Source organism: Drosophila biarmipes, chromosome 3L, assembly GCF_025231255.1.
Source record: "Drosophila biarmipes strain raj3 chromosome 3L, RU_DBia_V1.1, whole genome shotgun sequence".
Taxonomy (NCBI): domain Eukaryota; kingdom Metazoa; phylum Arthropoda; class Insecta; order Diptera; family Drosophilidae; genus Drosophila; species Drosophila biarmipes.
This window is the reverse complement of record NC_066613.1, coordinates 13,681,445-13,698,863: the sequence shown is the minus strand read 5'-3', so window position 1 is coordinate 13,698,863 and position 17,419 is coordinate 13,681,445. Positions and strand designations below refer to the sequence as shown.

The window sequence follows — 17,419 nt, the reverse complement described above, 5'->3', positions numbered from 1 at the left end:
GGCCCGGCTGCTATCGATAACAGTGTTGGCCAACGCCGCAAGGCCTCCCTACCAGGCATATCGATAAGTGCGTGACCAACTGAGACGCCCACCACTACATGCAGCCAATAAGAAACAACAACAACTACGTGCGTGAAAATTAGTTAAGTTTTTATGAAAAAAACTTGGTTAAGTGACTTTTAGAGGGCCATCGAGCTATCCATATGCTGCGGGGGAGTGCGGGGCAAAGGGCTTTCATCAGCAGGACAGGCCAAAAAGGTCCAGAAGCGTGAATTTTGCGAAAGTGAAAACGGGTGCTGTGTGTGTGTGTCGCAAACGGAACGGAAAACGGTGCCAAAAACGCAAGGAAAAGCTGCGAAGGCGGTGCAAAGCGAACGGGGCGACAAAGCAGCAGGTGTAGACAAGCGCGTGCATCGGAGATATAGCCAAGTTATCCGTGGTTTCAGCCGACTTGCTAGCGAAACATTGGCCAACACCCACACACGCACTCCGCTCGACTCTTGTGTACCACACACATACACACATTTATTTTGCGTAGTGCGGCGCTCGAGCAGCAGTTTTCCACATCTACATCCACATACCTCACATCGGCTCCGCACCTCGTCCACCCACTCCACCCACTCCACCCACACATGTCCTACATGATGGCCAAAACGCTGGAGGAGCAGAGCCTGCGGGAGTGCGAGCACTACATCCAGACCCATGGCATCCAGCGGGTCCTCAAGGACTGCATCGTCCAGCTGTGCGTCTGCAGGCCCGAGAATCCCGTGCAGTTCCTGCGCCAGTACTTCCAGAAGCTCGAGAGGGTGAGTTCGTAGTTAGCATTAACCCTAAGCTAATCCTTATTAGGTTGGCATGATACTCTGGGAGAATAACAATACAAGTATATCGGTGGCTGCATTACCCTAAAGTCTACCCTTCACCCAAAGACCCATCTCTTTCGATCAGACTACACCTTTATTGTCCGAAAATACATTTGCTTGATGTGATGGCCTTGAGAATCCAGACTTGGGCCTTCCCGGCACGAGAACCACGTTCCTCCGTTCTGTGAAAGCCTCCTAGCGGGGGGAATCACTGGGGCTCCGCTACCTCGAGGTCCTGGTTCCCTGGAGGTTATCCAACTTCAAAGACTCCAGCGCTGCCAACAAGCATTCTTAATTTTTGGTCTGATCTCTGGTCTTGGAAAGATGGCCTAAAGGGGGGAGGGGGTCATGGGGCGGGACGTTGGGATCCACGATTACATGGGGCACGTCTGCTTGGGCTTGGAGCATCTTGGCTTGGGCTTAGGGCACCTCTGCTTCGCAGCGGGGCAACTCTTCCTGGGCCTGGCACAGGCAGCCTTCGTTCTGCGCTTGGGACAGGCGGCCCTGCACTTTGGCTTCGGTTTGGCGCAGCTCTTCATGCGCCTCGGCTTGGCGCAACTCTTCTTGGGTTTGCCGCACTTAGGGGCCCGCTTTTTGGGACACATATTATCGCTGCCGCCGGTTACGTTGCGGGCGCCGAAGAAATTGTCCACGGGAGCAAAGGCTTCCACTCTTTTCTCCTCACTGTCCAGATAGTTGGAAATGCTGCTCTCACTGCCATCGTCATCGCGTCTACATACAATTTTAACTGGGTCCTGTGGAAAACGCGAGATCTTAAGTGTTTGAAAACTTTTATGTTAGATATTTGGATCACTTTGTTTAGCTTCGAAATTCCCTCCTTTATTAAGTTTAAAATGTGCAAATATAGAAGGGACTTACCACACTGTAATCACACCGGTGGCGGAAGGACATGTTGTTCCATCGCTCCTTAGCTTTAATTGTCAACGCCTGGCATGTGTACAAATCGCCATAGCGGCTTATGAAATCCCTCAGAAAGTTGATGTAGCCGGAAGTGGTGTCTTTGCCCTGGGCAGCCAATATATCGCAACCATCGAAGTCGTCAAAATTATCAGACGGCGAACCGACATCGCCGATCGATTCCTCAGACGCGGTCCTTGGCTTCGGGCTTCCAACGCCCTGCTCACTAGCGTTCAGTTCCAAAGTGCTCATTTCGTAACGTATCTTAAGGCAAGAAAAAGAATCGGAATTTAAGTTTATCGCACGAAAATTTCAAAGAAGAATGTAAGAATGTTGTTTGAGCTGATAGTATAGAACTTGATCAGGTTTTTTTTTTAAGTAAAAAATAGTTGTGTCTCGTAGGAAAGTAGAATACAAACTGAATGTATCTGGGCCCTAGCTCGACAATCTTAAATTTCGGGTTGAATAAAGGGTCTAACGTTACTGCGACTGGGGTCTATGGGAAACCTTTCGGAACACATAAACATTTTAGATCTTGGTAGCCTTGATCCGATACATTTGGCGAAGGCTCCTCTGTTACTGCGATTGTAGTGTACTGAAACTATTTCGAAATACATATTTTAGATCTTAGTAGCCACGATCCAACAATTCACTTAAAACTACAATTATCAATGATTTTGTTAAAAGAAGAGTCAAAAACAAACATCCTTATGCTTTGAATTGAGTTGTACACTTTTAGTTGCATACTTTTCAGCACCTATATAATTTTTTTAAATCCTAAGGATCTATAAAATGTTGAAAGGTGCATATTTCAATTATCACATGAGATTGAGGGTTTTCCACCCCAGAGGGCAAAAGCGCCACTTGCTTGGCTATTTGGCTGCCGCTTAAACAAAAATCAATACAACCTGTGGGCTATTTTTGAGCGGAGTGTTAAATAAAACTCAATTTTCGAAACCCACTTGCTTGAAATGTGGGGAACACGTTCGCAGGACTGCATCCTCTCTGTGGGCCGGGAAGCTTTCAAGTTTGTTTTGGCTGGCAGGTTGCAGCCAAAGCTTGCAATGCTGCAATGTAAATAGAACAGCGCACCTGTGGAGGCGGTGTCCAGGTCCTCCACCCACCAACGAGGCCACATTCTCCACCCCTTTCTCTCTGGACTTTTGAGTTTGGCTGTGGGTGTGAATGTGAGCGCGCCTCTCTGGACCACGTTGCCTGTTGAATGCCGGACTCGCTGTCAGTTGGATTAGCATCCTGGCGCCGTGCAGAAGCATCCTGCGTGGTCCTCTCCTCGTTCACTCTTTTTTTTCTATGCCCCCGCGCACAATGGGCAACCAGTTGAGTGTGAATAGCATCCAGGATGCGGTCATCGATCGCTTCCGCTCGGTGGCTCTGACCACCGATGCCAACGGCGCCATGCGCATCCGTTCGTTTTCGGAGGGCGTGGTGACCACCGCCCACCATCATCATCAGCAGCAGGTGCAGAACCAGCAGCTAAATCAGAGTCCCCACTGCAGTGGACGTGGTGGTCGCATCCTGCGAGAAAGCAGCATCGACGGTGGAGTGGCCATGTTCGATGCCCTGCTGCGGGATGATCACGAGCATCGCCTCAGCTTGGATGCAGTGCATCGGATGCGGCATGTTCGCACATCCTGCACCACGATTCCCGAGGAGGATGCTGTCAGCGATCGCAGCCTGCAGTTGCATCTCTCAACGCTTGCCCGCGAGCGGGAAAATGAACGAGAGCGTGAAAGGGAACGAGAAAGGGAGGTAAGTGGGAAAGTTGTGCAGAATGGCATAAAACGGGTAGCGGGAAACGGGTAAGAAGTATCTGTTAAGAAATGAGTGTAAACGGTAGAAAGAACTTGAGGTAATTTTGAAGGTTGTGAAATCGAAAGGCAGGTGACGGGTAATATGTATCGGTTAGTGGGTAACGAGTATGCTTAAAAACAAAATTTTAAACGTAAGATAAAACGTTGTGAAATGCAGAAAAGCGGAAATCGGTTAGCGGGTAACGGGTAACTGGTATCGGTTAACCAGTGACTTGCGATTTCGCACGGAAAAGCTTTTAGCGGAAAATGTTCAAAGTGTGGGAGTGTGCGCGTGGGAAAAGCTTTGATTTCAATTTGCTTCGGTGTGTTTTGCTGATTCGGTTTGAAGCTGTAAATTAGGATGTCGTTAGTTGGGCAAAAATAAAAACAAAAAGATAAATATGTGTTTGCCTACAGAAAGACTTAATACTCTTTATAATATTTAAAAATCATTGAATATTACCGTAAAACTTCTACCCTTTTTTTACTAAGTTAAATTTTAAATCGATTATTAAGGAGCCGAAAAGTATGCTATAATAACTATGATTAGTAGGAAAGAAGATATTATAAATCGGTTCAATTTGCCTCTAAATGGTTTTTACCCATACTTCGGAATCCTAATAAACGCTTAGGAGTAAAACATATTTAAATGAAAGATTTGTTTGCATTAATTATTACACCATCTATATTTGTTTGTGATCAGAAGTATTATTCGCCAGCTATTGTAGAAAGGTAATAGAAGGAAATATTGTTTGCTTTGTGTAAATATGTGTCATTGCCAATTTCGATTTGTTTGGGATTAATTTCTGTATTTTGAAATTATAATTTAAAAAAATGTGTTAATGTTGTTCATATTATTTGAAAATTAATATGTAGTTAGCTCCAAGAATTATCTTCATATAAATAAATAATCAGTCATAAGTTCTGGTAGTCTCCACAAGAAGGGTATTCCAGGTGACCTGCCTCAGCGGTAGCTTTTTGCCAGTTAATGTCGAATTTGCACTTGAAAGTCGGAGGGAACGCCAGCGAAATCAGATTGCTCCCATTGCTTTTGCCTTTTGGCAAAAAGCTTTTCCTTCCGCTGCGTCACAACTGTACGTGTGTGTGCGTTGTTGTGCGAAAAACTTTACTTTTTGGCCATCCGTACACGTACATGTACACGGAGGAAACCTTTCTCCTTTGCTGTGCGTGTTGGTGAAGGTCATCCTGTCGTCGTCGAGATTGTATTTGTGTGTCTGTGGCTGCGAGAGTTTGCGTTCGTCCTTTCGTCTGCCTCAGTCACTTCTTGGCCACCGTCAGCTGCCCATCGTCGTCCCTTTCACATTTTGCGCCAGTTTTCGCCAGTTTAACTGCTCAATTTACTATTTACCATTTGCCATTTCACCTTTTTTGCGGCCCGTTTTGCCTGATTGATGGCCACGCGATTTCCGGCGCTCCGATCATCGAATTGTCCGGTTTTACGGTCGTGTTAATGCCGCTTTTACGGCTGTCATCACTCCTCCGCTGTTCCTCGCCGGCTTCTGATTAACAACCGAATCGTGCCAAAAACTACGCCGGATACTTTGTCGCCAGTTGACTTTGTCCGTCCGCCGACGAATTGGGCCATAAAGTCCGAGTAAAAACAAACAACAATCAATTGCAGGCCAAACGAGGGCAGAAAAAGTGACAAACCGGAAGTAAAAGGAAAACAAAGTTGACCAGCGAAATGGTGGGTAAACCGTCAAGTGTTAAATACGGTTAACTGGGTAAATAATTTGTATTGTCACGGGTTTTTTGTTCCTATCTGAGGGGCCCACTTGACTTGATTTAATGGTACCTACTACTGGAGAAAAGATATATTGCTTAAAACTATTGATATAATACTTCTAATTACAATAGTTTCATCACCATTCATATTTTTAAAGTAATATGAATTCCTTATAGTGTGTCTTGGTCCCGAGAATCAATAAGTATTTAATAAAATCAACCCTGTCTGTTGTTCCCTATATGTTTATTTTCTAGATATTTGTTTTAAAAATATAGAATAAGCATTTTTAAATATCATTGCTTTAACTTAAAAGTGACAAAAAGGGCCTAAAATATTTAACAATCTGAAAAAATAAATTAAAATAATTCACTTTTATATACGTTTTATATGTTGAAATAAATGCGTGCCATTATTACAATTAATTTTCAACAACATGTGTTTTAAATTCAATTAAATTAAATTCTATCTGTTTTCCCAATCGAGGACGCAAAAGCATTTGCCATTATAATTTTAAGTGGCTGTTAACTCCCAAACAATGCAGATGCGAAAATGCTTCCATGAAATTTGACCTCGAATTAAATTGTTATTTTTATTAGGACTTATTTGCTTTTTATGCTTTCGCATCGCACGGAAACAATTTCTGTGATATTTTTAAGTGGAGCCGAAGAAAGTGATTTATGATGGGATACGCTGGGATTGTGCTCTTGATACTCTGGATATTGAAATCCGGCACAAAAGCTCTGCTCATTTTCGTCCTGCCATCGAACTTTGTGAGTAATCGAGTAGCGTGGAGGTAATATAATCACCGCTCCAGAAAACCTTTCTCCACCTCCAGCTGCTCCTGTTTCGCATAAATAAATTATCGTTTATTTAACGCTTGAGTTGGGGTCTTCATTTATCGGGAATCGAAACTTTTATGTAAATAATGCGCACGGAAAAATGTATAAAAGAGAAACCGGGACCATTGTGTTGTGGAAAAGTTTCTGGCAAAATGCGTATCCGTATCTGCCGGAAGTGGCGACCTTTTGTGTGTGTACCGATCCATTAAAGCGGCTTACGAACGCACCTCCTCCGCCGGCTGTCCATGAACAATTTGGCTAATAAAGAAGGCTCCGAGCCGACGAGCAACAGTTGCCAAATTAAAAATTCCCCAGCAGTACCTTTCGGGACAACCTGCGAATCCTTTTGTTCAACTGACGTCATTGGGCTATATTGAAGGATTCGGCTGTCAATTTGCTGGATGGCTGCCCAGTTCTGGTGACAGCTGTGAGGACGATTGTGGCGTGTCCCCTTTCGCCGGACATCAAATGGGCAGCTGGATAACCCCTGAATAACCCAATATCGAGCCGGGTGACATATATACCCCTTTTGTATGTCCCCAAAAATAATGTTTATGCAGGCCAACGAAAAGAATTTTTTGCCCGGCATAACTGATGGTCTCGAACAGCCGAGGTGGGGGAGGAGCCTTCCGAGCGAGGGCGGGGCCAAAACAAAAAGTTCACTGAATTGGAAATTTTGCTGAACCCACTTTCGAGGCGCCGGAGGGGCGGATGCGGGTGAAAAAGCGGATGCAGCACGGTTATTTTATACAGGACTTTTCAGCCATAAAGTGGGAAAATTTAAAGCGAGAGCAAAGCACACGGCAGTGCGAAAGAGAGGCATAATTTCTGCGTCAAGTAGGGCGCAAAATTTTAATTAATTCGATTATAAAACGCAGTCACACACACACACCTGGTGGGAAAAGCGGTGGGGGAAAAGAGCAACAGGAAGCGAGCAGACAAAAGCTTTTCCGCATTTTAGTGCACCCAGTTCCTAGTCCCCCGCATCCTGTTCACATGCAGGATTCCTCCTCTCCATGGAAACTTTGCCCGTTGACAATGTGAAGCCAAGTGTGAGGCGATAGAAAGCTATGGCCAATGTTTTGCCTGCCCCACATTTAATGAGTTCTGCTTGGTGTCCTGAAAGGAATTTAAATTGCCAACGCGCCGCAGAGGATAATGGAAAAGGAAAATGGAGAGAGTTCTAAAGGCAACCATTATGCATAATTAATTTTTTTAGAGAGAAAAATCACTTAGAAGACATTGTCATTTTTATTAAAGGCATTTTTAAATTAGAGTTGAGGGAGCAAAATAAAGTTAAAGAAAAAAAGGTTTATTTTTTAACATTTGTTTTACATTTAATTCAGAGGAGTCCCGATTCTGAGTTTTAAAGGAGTGTTTAATGCAGACAAATTATATTTACATTATGTGTATTGTATTAATTTAATTAATAATTTAGACAAAAATCTTCTTTACGAAGTTTTGTGACCAAAAGGAAGATTTTGTACTTTCACTGGCGTGCCTTAAATTGCCTTTCCTTTTTTTTAATAATTAAAAAATAACTAGGGTTTAGAAAAAGTTCATTTTTATACAACGCATATTTCGACTATCGGCATTTCATTTAATTTATAATTCTCCTTGACGTCTGACTCACCAGCTACTTATGATACATTTCAAATTCCTAAAGCGAATAAAAGAAAGCTCAGGGGATATCAAAATGTCATGCAGTTGTCTCTTTGATAGACATTTTAATTTACAGACAGCCAGCTAGGAAGAGAATATCTTCTGACTCACCAGAGACATAGATGCAATTCGCCATGTCTTGAAATGAGAATGAAAAATCGGCATTCCCAGTGGACTCGGAGGATGAGGCAGCCAATTGTAGTCGGCACTAGACTCTCCTGAGTGGCTTTTCCCCTCCAGGCGCTGCACAAATTGGCATACTTAACCTGTCGTGTCACCTGCACTGCCTCAAGGTTCCTACCCTGAGTCACCCATGGCCACCCACTCGCAATGCAACAACTGCCTCACTGGGGCAATCCCAACCAGGCGACATCGAGGGCTCTTAGCCCCCTGAGTTCGCATCGCCTAACGAGAGCATCCCCTGGCTTCAAGTGCCTAAATCTGTGCCCTTGCCTGTGCACATTGCGTATACGCCGTGTGGCGGTGGCGCATTAAGTCTTCAGATCTTCAGATACCCACATCATAATGGTTATTGTAATTGTTATTGACAATTTATCAAACTGAGGGCGAGTGAATTTGCTTGTTTGTTTTATGGTCTCGTGAAACTATGAATCGCCAGTGTAGCAAATCGAATTTGTATCGCCTTGGGGAAATAATAAGAAATATAACATACATATATGTTTTTAAAAGCCGCCTACAATCTTTGGGTTTCTTTTTGTTTTCCATTTCGCGATTTTTTCCCGTCCTCTTGGCACCGCCGCTCAAATTGATTTGTGTTGTGTACACTGCGAGACTTGAGCGACTGAGAAGGCCTCCCATTCTCCCACTTTTGGTTCTATATTTTGGCAAACATCTCTCTCGGTCGCATACTTTGTGGCGGCCATTAGCTGCTCTTTTGTGGTTGGTATTTGCTCAGTACGATTTCCATTTGCCGGATTGTTCTTTTGATATTTTTGTGGGCTTGTGGCGACTTTTACTTTCTTCCAAGTCGTTTGCCATCGTACGATTTGTGGGTGCACTAAGAGAAATGAGAAAATAAATATTATACAAATTTTAAAAATATGTCGTACAACTTATTTGTATTTATGCTTTTATTGGAGTCTAGATTTTGCAAAGCTTTGGGCGTTTTTAATTTAGTTTTACACTTCAAAAGTGTGTATGCAATAAAAACAGCTTCAGTGCATTACAATAATTTAAATAGATTTTTTTGTTTAAAGTGTGATTGGCATTGAAATTTTGCAATGTCATCTTCGGTCTTAATTAATCTCCAGTTGTTGCTCATTACACCTACCTCTTTCCCTGCTTATTTTTTTACATTGTTGTTTTGTTATGCCTTTATTTATACACTGAAATAAATACTGTAAAACTTTACAGTCATTGGTAATTTAAATAATATATTGAAATGTTAAAAAATTATTAAAAAAAATTGCAAACTTTTATAAAACATGATTTTACTTATTTTAAAATGTACATCAACTGAAATATAAAAAAGACCGGGCTACCTGAATATTGTGGAAAGGAAAAGTAATCCGGTCTTATTGTTGGTTCTTTTTTTATTTATGAAAAATAGTTTTAAATATCGCATATTTTTTTGAATATTTTAAAACCTATTTTGATGCCGCAAATCATGAATTTTTTATAGTTTATGTTGGCAATAATAATGTATTTTCATTTTAACAAAGAAATTTTCTCTGTGTAATTGCACACCGGAGCTACTGTCCAGCGTATCTTGGACCTGTTAGCCGCTTAAAAACCTACCACAAACCGCAAAATGGTCGGCAGCCACCAGCCCTACGCCACATAGCGGTATCGCCGACCCAGCCAGCCGCACATAGATACACCCACCCGACCATACACACACACACACACTTGCACATACACATGTGAGGGCAACTAGTGTGGAAAGATGAAGCCACAGTCGCTGCCTCCGCCGACGTCGACGCGGCGCCTCCGCCAGCGCCGACTGCGCCGTTGACGCCGATTGTCGCAAGTTGAACGCGAATTTCGAATTGAGTTTTCAGTTTGTGTCGCGCCTCCGTTTTGTAAATACGCGAAAAAAGACATTCGCTGAGTCGAAAGTCGCGACTGCTGCAACAAAAGCAACACAGACAACAGCTTACATCAACTAAATAATTAAAACGGAAACAGCGGGTAGACAAACACCGAACAAGAACCATTTGAACCAGAAGAACAAGAACACAGTGTGTTCCTTGGCAATTGGATTAATTAAGCAATTATAAATGGCAGGAAAAACAGCAGAAACTGGGCGGAAAAACGAAGGAGCAAAGAGAACTGAATTAAATTGGACACTAGCGGGAAAATTAAATCAAATATTTATGTGTATAATGCGGGGGTCTAGTGACGCACGATCTCATAAATATATATTTTTAGGATTGCTTTTTTATATAATTATATATCTTATAGCCGTACCCGCTCATTTATGCCAATTAAATTCGCAGCGATTTCTTTTTATAGCCCATATAGCGTAAATATCAATCATACGCAGTGGTGAACAGTCTTAAATTGAGCTAATTTCGTTACTTATATACATTTTTTAAATGAAACTGAAGTCTAATCAGATAATGGTTTTTCAATTTTTACAAAATATTTTTAAACGAAAACATAATTATACGAAGTAAGGGCCAAGTTTTGTTTGACTTTATGTTTTCACACTTTAAATGGCATTTGGTTCCCCACTGTTCCGTAATTTTTAAACATTTTTAACAATTTGTTTTCAAAATATTGATAAACGCAGTTGGAGCCACAGTATATTCATTCCTAGCACTTCCATTTTTTAAGTGGCTTACTTATTCGAAAGTCTGTTTTCTGGCTAACCCAAAGTATTTCCAATTTAGCGAAAATTGTTTCGGAGCCGTTCGCAGCATTTTTGAATATTTATTTTTATCAAACTTTGACATTGGATTTGTCATTGCTGCTGGCGGCTGTTTTTGCTCGCCTGTCCACGCCGCGTATACGTAATATTTTTATAATATATTTCTGTCCGCTCTTGTTTTTTCCTCCTTTCTGCTGTTGTTTTTCTTGTCAGCAAAGCAACATTATTACAAATCCGAGAGTGAAAATCTTCTGAGATCTACAGAAAATCCCACGTTGCGCGTTTTTCTACTACTGTTTGTTGTTTGTTTTTCTGTGTCCATATTAGAAGCGAGGCGTTTTCACAATTTGTTGCACATAAGTAGCACAAGGCACCAACACACGGATAGCTAAAGAACAAAACCTCACACACAGGAACACCACACACAGATACACACACCAATACACACTAGCACCAACACAGGAGAAGCATGTCTAAGGTTTGCCATAAATAAATGAGTCTGTTTAGTGGCTGTCATAGTTTGTAGACCATAAGTCTAGTTTGTACGTCTATTCAATAAGCGCTCATTCATCAGCACAACGGAAAAATAACAAAAAATAATAATTTTAGAAAAAACAACCTCACAGAGGCAAACATTTAGTATTCCATTGCACAATTGTGTGCATTCGCGCTTGCTTTTATTTTTTGTTCTGCGTTCTTGTCCCCCACAGAAGTCGACGCCTCCGCTGGGCTTTATTCATGCTCATGATGCAACAATGCCGCCATGTCCATTGTAAGCGCTACCCGGTGTACGTATGCTCTGGGCTCTACTATGTGTTCTGGGTCCTACCTCACAGCATGGGCCCTATTTGTCGCCTCATCAGAGCTCCATTGTCGCTCTTGTAATTCGCTTTCTTTTCCGTCCCGCGCCTGATCTTCTCATCCAGATAAAGGCAATAAAACTAGCGTTTAAAACCTCCTTTATTCTGGGCATTTTATGGGTTTATCTGTTGTTTGTGTTAATGTTAACAGTGCCGCTAAATGTTTAATGCATTATTATATAAAACGAATTGGCATTACATTTTTTACATCACCTGGAAAATGGTATATAGTTAGCTGTTTAAGTGCGACATTCTTTTAAGTGCAGGCGTTCAAATGATTTTAGAAACAACTGTACGACTGTAAACATTTTTGAGAATTTCTCTATTCCCATATGTGAATAATCATGAAAATATTTATGGCTCATTTGTTAGTTTGAGGAATGTATTCACCTATACTAGGGGTTTCCCTTGTTATTGCCGGCAAATTTTAATCATACTTGTAAAGGCTTTCCCATCATTTTAGATTTTGTATACCTCACGTCTGATTATCATAGTTCAGTGGATGGAATTATATTGCTTCAATTAAGTGGATTGTTTAAAAGGAACAAAACCGTCTCTTATGGTCATGTAAACAATCATAACGTTCCTTAAATGATTAAATCTGAAGAAAACTTTAAAAAATGGGATTTTTCTAACGTTGGTTCAGATATACCAGGCCTCGAATACCTTGCATATGGCTCTATTATTAAACATAATTGATTTCGTAACAGGGGAAATGAGTGGTAATCAGCCTTCATTACCGAACCGTCACCACATCTTGGCCCACCCTTCGCCCAGGGCCCCACCTTGTCCCGCCAATTGTCGTCATCTAATCAAAACCTGCATTTGTCATGATTCCCATAAATGTAGTTCGCTGTTTTATTAGCGAGCTCGTTGATAAGGCGGGACTGGTGACAAGACTCCACTTTAAAGTCAGGGCCCCTCGACGTGGAAGGCGAACGAATAACCGAATGAACGACTGAGCGAACACCATCCAATCAGGCGGGGCGAGACCGCAGAGTCAGCCCATCCGGGCGGGGATTGGATTCAATTTGCAATGCGAAATCGATTTCCGTTTAATATGACACAGGGAACGTCACCAAAAGCTGAGAGCCGCGCAGCTCCGCCCGGGAAAGTCGCGAGGAAAATCGGGGGGTCAAAGGGTGAGATGAGAGTGGCTTATGGGGGGGGTTTGATGGGCTTGGTGGGCTGGTCGTGGGTTGTTCGCTTGCTGGTTGTTGGGTGCTTCATGGCCATGTCCATGGCCAGGGCCAGGGCTATAAGTCGACTGGGCGCCGACTCCGCGTCTGCACAAAGGTCACGGTCACATCGCTGCCACACGCGCCTCTCCAAGTGCCGGGCTCTGGGTTCTGGGCTTTCAGTTCTCCGTTCTGGGTTCTCGGTTCTCCGTTCGCCGTCCTGGGCCCTGTCCCTGGCTAAATGGCCATAAACAAAGTTGCAAACTTTTGCAAATGCAAAGCGAGGGGGAAATGTTTTGATACGGCCACCCAGTAAGCTGACTGCATGATAAACTAGAGTATGCAATTTACATACTTGGCAGCTCTGAACTTGGCGTATTGGGAATTATTCATTCGACTTGCTTCAGTCTGTTAAGATAAATTATATTACTGCTTTAAAAACGAATATTTAAATCACAGGACAGTTACTACAGATCCATTAACTAGGGGTTTTTAAATATTGTCTGCGTTTTGCACCCTTTTTTTGGAAATGGAGCAAATTCCCAGCGAATAAGCCTGACTTTACGCTGCTTAATTAACAGACATTTGCATGCCAAACGCTGATACTTCGGGGCGGCAGCACTCGATTATCTTCTGTTTTGACACCTGACTTCAGGTTCCTTCAGCTGACTGGCAGCCACCCAAGAGCTCCGTCAGCCGCTGGAGGCGACATTCGGAACTGGGGAATTCATTGAGTAGTGCGCTATCGCCATCTACGATCCATGATCGGCTGGCAAATTGCTTGGCTCACCAATTAATTGTGGTTCTCTGTATTTATTTTGCCAATCTTTTTTCCGCCCAGCGCTTTGTTTACCCTATTCCTGCGCACTTGATGCGATTTTTGGCCTGCCATAATACACAATTGTTTAGACAATAAAAATTAATGAGCAGCGTCGTTCATTTGAAGTTCTTTGCGGGGCACGACCGTGTTTATGGCTGGCTGCTAAAGTAATTTCGTTCAAGAGGTTGCGGTCGGTTCTGGGGGAATCAAATCAAGTGCAATTATTTTTATATTAAATGCGAATATTTCGATATGACTGGGGCTTTTGATTGAAATACGTTGGGGCTATAAGGAATGTTCGGTGTTTGGGAACTATTTTTAAAAATAATCAAATGTTTCTAAGCTAAGAATGATTTTAAAGTCTTTATAACCCTGCGTATATATGGGTTTCTTTAATAGATCAATATCTATAAATCCTCAATGCAATATCCAAAATCCCATTTAATCCACAAAATGTATGTTTCTAGAAATCCCCAAGGCATTACATTTGCAGATTGTGAACAGCACATTTAATCCACCAGTCTGTGAGGTTACCTCCGAGATATCTTGAGGTGGACCAGCCTATTTATAGGACACTGATCCTAACGCATTTCAATTGCGGCCATAACCGCCACTTGCAGTCCGTTGAGTGACAATTTAATGCAACTTAATCAGCGTCTTGGGGCAGCTGGCCATTTCTGCTCGACTGGCTTGACGTCACGATGGGAAACGGACTGCAATTGGGCAGCTGGACAGTGCAGTGCAGCTTTTGGGTGGGAGTAGCTCGGGATTTGCATAGGCAGTCCCGGGGCAGAGGAATGCGCAGCAAAAGTCAGGATGTAAAGCTCTTTAGCTCCCCCGCTTGGCCCTGTTGATTCCCGGCGCTGTAATGGAGCTTATGAGTGGCGGACGTGGGCGGGCGGAGCTTTCCCGGGTGCGGCGCATCTCCGGAAAAATGCACAAAATGCTGCAGAAAACAACCACTGGTTGCAGTTCCCACAGACCCATCGAGAGTGACGCACATTAATCTGGCTATTAGACGCACCTGGAACGCAGCTTGACTCCCGCGGCAGTTCAATCATTCCTGTTGCCAAAGTTCCACAAAGTGAGGGAGGGAAAATATTAACCTTCGACCTTTAACGTGTTGCATTCATGGTGTAATATTTTTTATTGGTCTGCAAACTATACAACATCATATTTGTCTTTATTTTGAGACTCTGATAAAATGATAAACTCGTATGATAATGAACCGTGATTTGCGTGCCATAAACCAAACCCAAAATACTCATCATATTGGTTATTTTTATCATTCGCAGGAACAAGTCAAACTGGATGCCAGTAGGCAGGTAATCAGCCCCGACGACTGCGAAGATCTCAGTCCGATGCCACAGACAGCTGCTCCACCGGTTCGCCGGCGCGGTGGAATCTCCGCCGAGCCTGTCACCGAGGAGGACGCCGCCAACTATGTGAAGAAGGTGGTGCCCAAGGACTACAAGACAATGAATGCCCTGTCCAAGGCGATTGCCAAGAACGTCCTATTCGCCCACTTGGACGAGAGCGAGCGCTCCGACATATTCGATGCCATGTTCCCCGTGAATCACATTGCCGGCGAGAATATCATCCAGCAGGGCGACGAGGGCGACAATTTCTACGTGATCGATGTGGGCGAGGTGGATGTGAGTACCTGAGGGGATTTCTCTTAAGTGTTTTTGAATGTTTACTAATTTCTTAAACTCTTTTTTAGGTCTTTGTCAACTCCGAACTGGTGACCACCATAAGCGAGGGCGGCAGCTTTGGCGAACTGGCCCTCATCTACGGCACTCCACGCGCCGCCACCGTGCGGGCCAAGACCGATGTGAAGCTGTGGGGCATCGACCGCGACTCCTACCGCCGCATCCTGATGGGCTCGACCATCCGCAAGCGCAAGATGTACGAGGAGTTCTTGTCGCGCGTCTCCATTCTGGAGAGCCTGGACAAATGGGAGCGCTTGACAGTGGCTGACTCCCTTGAGACCTGCTCTTTCGATGATGGCGAGACTATTGTTAAGCAGGGCGCCGCTGGCGATGATTTCTACATCATCCTCGAGGGATGTGCGGTGGTTCTGCAGCAGCGTTCCGAGGTGAGTGACCGGGACTAGAGCTGTCACACCTGAAGAGATAATAATCAAATGGTTTATCTTATCAGCAGGGTGAGGAGCCCGCCGAGGTGGGCCGTCTGGGTAGCAGCGATTACTTTGGCGAGATTGCTCTGCTTTTGGACCGACCACGAGCGGCGACCGTCGTGGCCCGCGGGCCGCTCAAGTGCGTCAAACTGGACCGGGCGAGGTGAGTGGGGTGAATGAGTAGACTGAAAAATCATCTATTTCAGTTGGGGCAAATTAAAAAGTTAACTTTTTTATGGCTTGCCTTAGAGAAAATAAGTTGCTAGCTTTTGACTCCAATATTTATTAGGTACTAATTTATTCTAAGCTCTAAACTAGAGTTTTAACGTTTTTGGTAATAAAAAATAAATGTATTTTCATTCATATTTGAACCTTTTTCTCATAAAAATATGCAAATAAACTCATGTAAATTTAGAAATACGTATGTGAAATGTCAAATAGAAGGTATTTAAAGTAAATGTTATTAATTGGTAATAGGAAATACTGCAAAATTTAAGAAAATTAACGGAAATTGCCACCTACCAAAATTTGTCTACTTTTCCAAGCTGTATATAAAAACAAACAATTTCTTATTACAGATTTGAACGAGTTTTGGGACCCTGCGCCGACATACTCAAACGCAACATCACGCAGTATAATAGTTTTGTCTCGTTGTCCGTCTAAGTCAGCAACAACGACAACCACCACCACAACAAATCAACAACATGGAGAAAGAAGAAAGCAGAGCGGCAGCAGAACTACATCAGACAACCGACAAAACAAACAAAACAACAACGCAGCGAACGTCAAAATCAACAATTGAAGACGATGAGAAAAATAGGTGGATAGAAATTGAAAGAAGAACAACAAACGCTCAGCAGCATAAACAAGAAACCGAAAACTATATAAGTGTGTAATGTTAATTGCCACAAAGCCATGGAGTTCCCGATTCTGGCCGAGATTCAGAATGCGCGGTGGGGCTGAGGGCCAAAAAATGTTAATTATCTGATTCTGTATGTTGTGCTGAAGTTACATAATTGTGTATGTGTGTGTCTCTGTGCAAAGGTTGCGGCGGCATGTTCCCCACCCCGCAACCCCCGATACCGGAGATAGTTTTCCCCAGGCTTTATCTATACATTTCTCTCAACTTCTATCAAGTTCTTGGCTCTTTTTCGAAAAAAAAAACAGAAACAGAAACCTCTTTGTATAACTTATGGAACATGCTGCCTCCCCAAAACAAAAACGTTTCATTAAATATCCAACAGACATCTGAATGTTTTTTAACACAAAACAAAAAATAAAGAAGATGAATATATGTGTAATAAATAAAATCATACAAAAAGGCAACACACACAGGCACAAAGCACAGGCACACGAACTCACACACCCTCATACGACGCATGAAGTCATGGCAAAAATAGGAAAGAATGAGAAAATTGTATTTCGCTTGTTTGATTCGTTATTTTGTGTCTAGAACAAAAACACAACGGCAGCAATTATTTACCATTTTAATTTTAATTTTAGTAAATTATATTTAAACGTAAAACGCGTAGCACATGAAGTCAGCGAGTCAGAAACTATTTAATTAAATATTAAAGTCATTGAGAGTTTCATGATTTTTCCACATGTTTCTTGTTTCTTCATCGAGCGGTGATGCGTAATCTTAACCTAGTTTTATGATTTCTTTAATGACTAATTTAAGCTTGAGCACAGCGAATGCCTGGTTTGAACTGTTATGCAAGGGGTATTCCAGTTTTGGAATTTGTTTT

General features: G+C 42.8%; 2 protein-coding genes across 4 annotated transcripts; one reads left to right on the top strand and one right to left on the bottom strand.

The window, feature by feature from the left end:
- Positions 1-83: 83 nt before the first annotated feature.
- LOC108028286 (cAMP-dependent protein kinase type I regulatory subunit) lies at positions 84-17,276 on the top strand. 3 transcript variants are annotated; one of them, XM_017099995.3, is made up of 6 exons: positions 9,855-9,991; positions 11,001-11,151; positions 14,827-15,186; positions 15,255-15,629; positions 15,695-15,834; positions 16,250-17,276. In XM_017099995.3, the coding sequence occupies exons 2-6, from the start codon at positions 11,143-11,145 to the stop codon at positions 16,332-16,334; spliced, it is 969 nt and encodes a 322-aa protein (XP_016955484.1). In that variant the 5' UTR covers positions 9,855-9,991; positions 11,001-11,142; the 3' UTR covers positions 16,335-17,276. The 3 variants fall into 3 exon arrangements, with proteins under 3 accessions (XP_016955486.1, XP_016955484.1, XP_016955485.1); XM_017099997.3 differs by lacking the exons at positions 9,855-9,991; positions 11,001-11,151 and adding an exon at positions 84-806; XM_017099996.2 differs by lacking the exon at positions 11,001-11,151 and having other exon boundaries at positions 9,856-9,991.
- LOC108028289 (histone-like protein 18C) lies at positions 939-2,206 on the bottom strand. Its single transcript, XM_017099999.3, has 2 exons — positions 1,743-2,206; positions 939-1,618 (listed from the first exon to the last, which is right to left on the bottom strand). The coding sequence occupies exons 1-2, from the start codon at positions 2,031-2,033 to the stop codon at positions 1,238-1,240; spliced, it is 672 nt and encodes a 223-aa protein (XP_016955488.1). The 5' UTR covers positions 2,034-2,206; the 3' UTR covers positions 939-1,237.
- Positions 17,277-17,419: the final 143 nt, after the last annotated feature.